Source organism: Nicotiana attenuata, chromosome 12 (genome assembly GCF_001879085.1).
Source record: "Nicotiana attenuata strain UT chromosome 12, NIATTr2, whole genome shotgun sequence".
Classification (NCBI taxonomy): Eukaryota; Viridiplantae; Streptophyta; class Magnoliopsida; order Solanales; family Solanaceae; genus Nicotiana; species Nicotiana attenuata.
The window spans coordinates 40,277,430-40,286,845 of NC_032000.1; the positions used below are offsets into that span (position 1 = coordinate 40,277,430).

Below are 9,416 nucleotides of genomic sequence, written 5' to 3' on the forward strand. Positions count from 1 at the left end.
ACTAGCTTCTTCTTGTGTGCACGCACGGGCCGCACCATCACTTTGCCATCTCCATACTCGTCCCGCCAAACCTGGGCTCTAATACTAATTGTTGGACTAAAATGACCCAAAAATATTCTTAACATGGTGTGATATTATTCGCTTGGGGCCAATCCCGCACGGTTTTTCCCAAAAGGTCTCACACCATTACAAGATCCCTACACCTTATATGTAGGCTCCTAATCTTTTCAGCTACCAATGTGGAACTTTGTTCACAAACCCAACAAATATTGAGGTGGATTTGGCTTGGTTTGGTTAAATTTTGAATATCTAAGGTTTTGAAATTTTATGGAACATTTTTTTAAGGAAAAATTGTATTTTAGGGTTACTTCTTCAAAAATGTTTTCCTATTAGTTTCTGTGACGTTTGGGTCCCGGATAGCGTATCTTTTATTCCACAAAATAACAAAAATGATCATTTCAAATTAAACTTTGAAAACATTTCTATCTAAATACCTGTTAGACCCTTGACAAAGCTGATCAGAAAATGGCGCGGCAGTAGCAAGGATTTGGCATGATGGCTTTGCCATTGGCCTATGTGTGGGACAATCAACATGCAAGACAATGCGGGCATTGTCAATGGCAACAAACTGTTACAAGGCTAAGGTGTGACGGACTACACTACTGTTGCAAGGCTAAGGTGTGACAAACTACACTAAAGCACGAGTGGGCTGTGTGCAAGCAAAGGCCAAGGTCTTGAAGGAACAAGGCGGGCTGGACGGAAGCTTGACAAGGCAATGCGGGAAAGACCTAGGCGCTAAGACTAGGCGGCTTAGTGCCAAGGCAGTGTCATTGGCAACACGGTATTGCCTTGGCTTAGGTGAGCGGACTGGTACCTAAGTAATTTGTGGGCAAACGACTTAGCAAGGAAAATGACATTATAGCTTGGTGACTTGATACTAATATCAACTATGGCATTGGCAAAGGGAAGACTTGATCAAGTAGGGGCGACTTGACATGAACAAGCAGTTGTGTCAGCGCACCGTGTGTGCGGCTAAGTCATGGGCGACAAGCTGTGGCTATAGCATTGAGGCAGAGCAGTGTCAAAGGGCAAGGCTGGGCGCAATGCCAGCCTTGGACGTGCAGCAACTAGCCAGAAACACGCACATGCAGCGCACATGGAGCGTTACCAAGTGTGTTGGGCACATGTTGTGCAGTTGGGCGGTTACAACTGCCTTGTCCAAAGAGTGGCTGATAATGGGGCTAAGTGTATACACGTTTTTAGGCATGTTAGATCATGAAATGCACGCTTTTTTCATGGGTGATCATGTCCTATCAGTTGGGGTGTCAACTGAAATAGGAAAACGGAAAAGGGCTGACTACACTATAGATATGTGTGCTAGCAGCCCCTAAAATCGTCTAAGTACCTAGGGAGGGAAAATAGGCAAGATGTAGGCATAGGGTTGTCTATATCAAGGCTTGATCATGGCAAATTATGTGCCATTGCCTTCCTAAAATCAGTGGGGCAGCACGAAATGTCTCAGGCAGTGGATTTTTAAGATTGTGCAAGAGTCGGCAATTTTGTGAGTTGGTGTCTGCTAAGGGTGGCAGCACTTTGCCAAACTCGAGATTTCCTTTTTAATTGATTTATTATAAAAGGTTGGGAAAGGGTTCCCATAATTCTGCGTGTGCCTTATCTATTTTATGTTGCCTTGAAATTATTCTAAGGGTTAAACCTCGAAAGCGAAGGAAATCGGATGAAAGCTGAGCCAAGTAGGGACTTGACTGCCGCACAGCGGGCAGGTTTTTCGGCGAACAGAAAATGCCCCTGTGACAACTGGTATCAGAGCGGAGCAGGTTCGTAATGAGGACAAAACGGCGATTAACAAGACGGCAAGACAAGGGTCAATGTGCTTGTTCGTGGAAGGGACTGTCCGTGCTTAGAAAATTCAGAAAAGGCAAGGAAGGCAGTATGCAAAATTTTAGAGTGGATGGGTGCCAAAATCAGTAGTGGGTTCTTTCAAATCAAGTCAGTTGCGTGCTGGATTTACTGTAGGAATGACGGACAGGAAAGGCAAATGAGAAAAAACGTTGCACTTAAAGGCAACGACAACGTAATTCTCAAAAGGGTGTTGAACTTGTGATGTCTTTGCAAATGGCGAGCATGTGTTGGGATTGTTCGACGAGGGAGTCGAATTCAACTGGTTAGGGTGGTTTGTTAGACCCTTGACAAAGATGATCGGCAAATGGCGCGACAGTGGCAAGGATTTGGCATGATGGCCTTGCCATTGGCCTATGCGCGGGGCAATCAACATGCAAGACAATGCGGGCGTTGTCAATGACAACAAACTGTTGCAAGGCTAAGGTGTGACGGACTACACTAAAGCACGAGTGGGCTGTGTGCAAGCAAAGGCCAAGGTCTTGAAGGAACAAGGCGGGCTGGACGGAAGCTTGACAAGTCAATGCGGGAAAGACCTAGGCGCTAAGAAAACGGGGCTTAGTGCCAAGGCAGTGGCATTGGCAACACGGTATTGCCTTGGCTTAGGTGAGCGGACTGGCACCTAAGTAATTTGTGGGCAAACGACTTAGCAAGGGAAATGGCATCATGGCTTGGTGACTTGATGCTAATATCAGCTATGGCATTGGCAAAGGGCAGACTTGATCAAGTAGGGGCGACTTGACATGAACAAGCGGCTGTGGCAGCGGGCGTGTGATCGGCTAAGTCATGGATGACGGGTTGTGGCTGTGGCATTGAGGCGGAGTAGTGTCAAAGGGAAAGGCTGGGCGCAATGCCAGCCTTGGGCGTGCAGCAGCTGGCCAGAAACACGCACATGCAGCGCACATGGAGCGGTTACCAAGTGTGCTGGGCACATGCTGTGCAGTAGGGCGGTTACAACTGCCTTGTCGAAAGAATGGCTGATAATGGGGCTAAGTGTATATATGTTTTTAGGCATGTTAGATCATGACATGCACGCTTTTTTATCATGGGTGATCATATCCTATCAGTTGGGGATGTCAACTGAAATAGAAAAACTGAAAAGGGCTGACTACACTATAAATATGTGTGCTAGGAGACCCTAAAATCGTCTAAGTACGTAGGGAGGGAAAATAGGCAAGATGTAGACATAAGGTTGTCTATGTCAAGGCTTGAGCATGGCAAATTATGTGCCATTGCCATGCCAAAATCAATGGGCAGCACGAAATGTCTTAGACAGGGCCTTTTTAAGATTGTGCAAGAGTTGGCAATTTTGTGAATTGGTGTCTGCCAAGGGTGGCAGCACCTTGCCAAACTCGAGATTTTCCTTTGTAATTCATTTATAAAAGGTTGGGAAAGGATTACCGTAATTCTGCGTGTGCCTTATCTATTTTATGTTGCCTCGAACTATTCTAAGGGTTAAACCTCGAAAGTGAAAGAAATCGGATGAAGGCTGAGCCAAGTAAGGACTTGATTGCCGCACAACGGTCAGGTTTTTGGCAGACAGAAAACGCCCCTGTGACAATACCCATAATATGGAGTAAAAGGAACACTAACTATATTTACTTATAATACACAAGATGCTTGATGATATAGACGAACAATCGAATGACATATCAACCATTCTTTCTGACGTACGTTTATTGATGATATATAGAAGATGTCATATCCATTAACTAAACAGTTAAACAAATACAATTAAGCTAGCTATATTTATTTCATTTCAAGAATTAAAGTTTTGTTTTTCAACAAAGTCAAAAGCAAAGGGCAATTTTTCTCTCTTTGAAACCTCAAGGATAAAGATAGTGCGAAAATTTTACTAGTAGCAAGAGAATATCAATCATTTACAAAAACAACAATTGCCCATTTCCTACCGCAGTCCGCAGAAGTGTTTGGTGCTAAAGAGACGATAAAAATTTACGAAAAACTATCAAAATTTTACAATACATACATTTTCACAAAAACATCGTTGTCAAAATAATGAAGTTGGTTTAGGCACTTATGACAGCTTGAGAATAGTGGTGGCAAAATTGTTAAAATAAAAAAGTTAATCACTCATATTATCCACTAGAAAATGAGTTGGATAATAAACTTTTTAAAAACGGGTAAAATATGAATAAGACCATATTCTTTTAACTTGTTTTTTATCTGTATTAAATATGAGTCGGAACGAATAATTTATCTGTTTTTATTACTCGTTTTCAACCCGAACCATATCCGACCCGACCCGCCCGTTTGCCACTCCTACTTGAGAAGGACAAGCATCACTAAAAATTGGAGTGAGATGGTACATACTCTTTTAACTTTAAGGATAATTTTTAGGTTCAAGTCATGGAAATGAAATTGCTTCTAATAGAAAATTTTTTACCCGTAAAATTGAAATGTAGAACACCAAATATAAAACTAAAAATTGAAAGAGAGAAGGACGATGATAGAGCACAAGGCTTCTGCTAAAGAGCATACCGGGACTTAAAACCATAATCTGAAGTGAAATCATCAACAAAAAGACAAAGGTGCAACGGTCAATTTTAGAGAAGAAAGAAAACTTGATTTCTTTGTCAATTGATTTTCAACCACAAAATGACAAGAAAGGCATTGCCACACAACACTCCCTCCGGTCCAAAATAAGTGATTTTTTGGGTGTTTTCACACAGATTAAGAAACCCACCTTTTAGCATTAGTTAGCAATGGAATTGACCATATTAACCTTTACTATCTCACATAAACACTCCTAACACATATTCCAACACTATTTACTCCATNTAACGTTTAGTTTTACGGAACCAAAACGAAAAAAACGGAACCTAAAAATCTATTTAGTTTGGACCGGAAGGAGTATTATTTAGTCCAAAGCTCAAAATTTAATAAAATCACCCATTCACAGCTATAGTCAACCAACTCGGACAGAGAACCTTTTCCTTATTTTTACGCACACTCGTTTTGACCGCACGCCTAATTCCCTAACCCATAGCCATTCTATTGAAAACGTGTGAATTATCTGATCTAGAATTTGTATTATTGAAACAGTATATTTATTTATCTATCTTAGATTTACAACACATAATCAACATGCCAAAATTATTTACTTAGGACAGAATCAAATAGAGACTTATGCAGTTATGCTTACTCTGTTTTCCTATTTCTTCCCCCTGAACTTCATGGAATTTAATTTAGACATTTCAATTCATTTAAAATGAATACTTTAAATCCCTCTTGTTTCGTGTTCGCTGAATTGGACGTAGTGAACTAACTGGCCATGTAGTTTAAGAAAAAATAAATAATTTCAGAATTTGTGGTCCTAAACAAGTCAAAAAGGGGCCCAAAGTATTTGTGTGGTTATAAAAGTTTCTCATTATGGGTAAAATTATAAGTTTAAGTTAAATTGTTACCAAATTTAAAAAGAGGTTATTCTTTTTTGAACGGACCAAATAAAAAATAGGTTCACATAAACTCTGGAACAGAGGAAGTCATATCTTTTTCGTCATAGTGGGTGAGATTTTTTTTTTCAACTAACAAAAATAAAATAAAATTTAAAAAATTATTTTACCAGAATCATTCTTCCTGGAAACTCTTAGGCCATCTCCAATGGTACTCTATTTTTTGCACCAAATCTAAAATTGGTGCAAGAAATAGAGTAAAATTGCTCCAATGGTACTCCATNTTAATTCATTCTTGAAATCTGGAAAAATCACTTATTTTGGACCACAAAAAAAAGGCCAAAAAATCACTTATTTTGGACCGGAAGGAGTATTATTTAGTCCAAAGCTCAAAATTTAATAAAATCACCCATTCACAGCTATAGTCAACCAACTCGGACAGAGAACCTTTTCCTTATTTTTACGCANTTTTTATATATTTAATTTTTGTATATATTATATTTATATAAATTATAAGTTAATTTATTATTGTTATAATTGTATAAAAAGAAATATAACCATTATTTAAAAATAACAATACATAAAATAAAAATACATTATAATTAAAGTACATAAAAGGTGGATCCCCAACAATTATTCTTGAAGCTGTAGCTGATTACGACCTTTGGGTATGGCATGCATATTTTGGTATGCCCGGTACCAACAATGACATTAAAGTTTTAGAATCATCAAATTTATTCTCCAATCTCGCTAATGGTATTGCTCCTCCAGCGCGCTATGTTATTCATGGAAAAGAATATGACACCGGTTATTATTTAGCTGACGGTATATATCCAAAATGGTCTACTATTGTACAAACTATTCGGGAACCACATTCAGCAAAGAAGAGATATTTCGCAATGAAACAAGAATCAAAAAGAAAAGATGTTGAACGTGCATTCGGAGTTTTGCAATCGCGTTTTGCAATTGTTGCAGGCCCGTCACGTTTTTGGAGAAAAGAGGTCCTACGTGATATAATGACCACATGTATTATACTGCACAACATGATAATTGAGGACGAGCGTGATATTAATGCACCAATTGAAGATGTGCGTGAATGTCCAGCTCCTACGGTAGAAATGGTAGTAGATCAAGATCACCGATTTGAACAATTTTTAATTTGACACAAAAAAATTAAGGATAAAGATGCGCATTTTGCACTTCGTAATGCATTAATCGAGCATTTATGGGAGAATAGAGGCGAAAATTAAATATTTATGTGGTACTTAAATTAAATTTGACTATGATGTAATATTTATTTAATTATGTTTTATTAATGATTTCACTTTTTGTTAATTTATCCTTTATGTAAAATTTTGTAATAAATGATTATATAAGTGGTGAATGTGAATTTTATATAATGAATATGGAAAAAAGAAAAAAGAGAGTATTAGTTTGAAGGAAATAAAAAATGAAAAGTAAATAGAAGATAATAATATAATATAGAAGAGAGAGAAAATTTGATGTAAAAAATAGTGTGATTGTTGGAGTAGAAATAGAGTGATTGTTGGAGATGCCCTTACGCGTGCGGCACGATTAATTTAAATAAATCATGTGTTTTACGGAAACCACTAACCATTATCTTATCTTCCCAACTAATAAAGTGAAATCACAATTACAAGTACTTTTCTAGAACATCTTTCTACTTTAAATTTGATACAAGCAAATGACAATCTAACGTATACTTGGATTAGTTCAATATTCGTAGATTTATTTTGCTTAGAAATTCATAATCTCTTAGAAGATTTTCCGTAGTATTTGTCAATTAAATTCAATTTTGGGGTTTTCCCTCATTTGTTTGCCAATTATTTGTAAAAATTCGATTTTGGAGGATATGGGATCGTATTTTGATCGGTGGGAGAAAGATCCCTTCTTTTCTGCTGCAGAAGAGGTTCAAGAATCTGCTGATAGGTAATTTAAAATTTCCTTTGTAATTCCCTTTTCCTGAAATATTTCTAATTTGTTTTGTAGGTTTTTTAAACCCCTAAAATTCCTTGAAACACAATTTTTTAAATAGTATTGGTAGGTTTAGGTTAGTTTTATTAGAGTTCTTATTGGATTTTAGTTATAAATATGTTCTGTGTGAATGTTTCTGTGCAAAGATTAAAGCCTTTCTTGGTTTTTCATTTGTGAGGTTTTGCCATGTTCATTGAAATATTTATTTGATTTCCTTTTAAAGGATGGAATCAACTTATAGAACATGGATTCATGCGTTGAAGGATACTTCTGGTCGTTGGAATTCGGATGAGCTATGCAGAGATCTAAGGACTACCCTTGGCACTGCTAAATGGCAGGTACTACCCCTCCCCCGCTCCCAAATATAAAAAGCACATCGTAATCCCAAATTAGTTGGGGTTGGCTATATGGATCCTTTATATTCCACACTAGGACAAAGGCCTGAAAAGAAATGATTAATTTACATGTGTACTCGCATGTGAAGTGTTATTGTTGGATGTAATAGAAAGATTAAAGCTGAATTTTTGGATGTTAATGCAGTTGGAGGAATTTGAACGGGCAGTTAGTTCGAGCTACGATAATGCTTCAACTGATGATGCTAAAGAAAGGCACCATGAATTTGTTATTGCAATAGACAATCAAATTAAGAAAGTAGAGAAGAGTCTAAATGAATCAGCTACTTCACAAGGGAATCAATGGGTGCGCTTGGATGAGAGGGAACTCAATGAACTGGCTGCGTTTCTCTCAGGACCGCCGGCCTCTTCATCTTTTGCAGAGAAAAACTTTGTAAAAGTTCATGAAGCAGAGCAGAAACCAGCATTGTGGGAAGAGGATCGTAAGCAAGGAATGCCAGAGTATTCAAAGAGTTCGTCTCACTTAGTGGATGCAGGTCACATTGAGGATGAGAAGTTCTCAGGGCACCGGAAGACAGCAAGTGCTTGTGCTGACGTTGGTGCTTGGAAGATCACAGTGGCTGATAACATTTACGGCAAAGAACCTGCACCATCCACTCACAAGATCCCCAGTATTCAAGGGCTGTTGAATTGCATGGAATCTGCAACGAAGTTGAAGTGGTCGAAGAATGGTTACAGGAAGTTGAAATTCAATCCTGATGATCACCAAGAAGCTGATAGTACATTGCCACAATCTCAGCCATTGACAAGGGTGTGTATTTTTTTCTGTAGTATCCAACATGGATGACTCCCTCTGTCCTATTTTATGTGACATAATTTGACTCTCTTTTTCAAGATTTAACAATTTATGTTAATATTAACACTAGTGGATTATTTGAAAATGAAACTTGAACAATTAAAAACTAGATTAAGAATTCTATCTATAATAAGGAATATAGTAAAACTATTGAATATAAAATTTCCAAGGAATTATGATCAAAATCATATAGTTTTACCTTTTGAGGTCAAATAAATTTGAATAAAGGGATTTGATTTTTTAATCTTGTAAATAGTTTTATTTCCTTCATCAATTGATGATGCCCTTTAATTCTTACTTAATCTGATTTTTCAATAAAGGGCATCAACACATGTTATGAGAGGAGTAGGATTTGCCTTGATGGATGCGATGAAAATTATGAGAAGCAACTCGATGGTTGGTATGGAGCAGTGCAACGACAGCTACAACGGTCTCAGTATTATATGAAATATAATCGACCTGTTCAAATGCTTTCTTCTGTGGTTCTTCTAATTTTCTTGATTGGTGAGTCTGCTAACCTAAGCTTGTTTATCCATAATTACCTTATCTTTCCATTGTAGAAAAAACCTAAAATTTTATTTTGACCTTTCATAATTTTGAAAGAAAAATTTACCTTATAAAAACAAGCCATAATAGCTTTCCAGAGTTCATTCTGTTGATTCTATAGTTTCATGGCTGTTGTGGTTTTCTTTTTTGATCTCTTTGGATTTGAAAAATTGTTGATAGACATGGTTGAGTTTTCTTAATTGTTGTAGGAATGTATTTCTGTTGCTACACTAGATGAAGCTTTTTCTGTGCAATTGATGCCTTTTTAGTTTTCTTTTTCTTTATTTTTATTTGGGCTTTCTTTTCCTTTGTTCAACCCCCCCCCCCCCCCCCCCC

General features: G+C 37.6%; 1 protein-coding gene across 1 annotated transcript in view; it reads left to right on the forward strand.

Annotated features, from left to right (window-relative positions):
* The window catches only part of LOC109235598 (syntaxin-61-like), a 9,190-nt gene continuing 6,695 nt past the window's right edge, over positions 6,922-9,416 (forward strand). The window contains exons 1-4 of the mRNA XM_019401775.1: positions 6,922-7,280; positions 7,549-7,663; positions 7,866-8,489; positions 8,855-9,038. Coding sequence (XP_019257320.1) covers positions 7,204-7,280; positions 7,549-7,663; positions 7,866-8,489; positions 8,855-9,038 — 1,000 coding nt within the window. The 5' untranslated portion in view covers positions 6,922-7,203. The remainder of the gene's footprint in view (positions 7,281-7,548; positions 7,664-7,865; positions 8,490-8,854; positions 9,039-9,416) is intronic.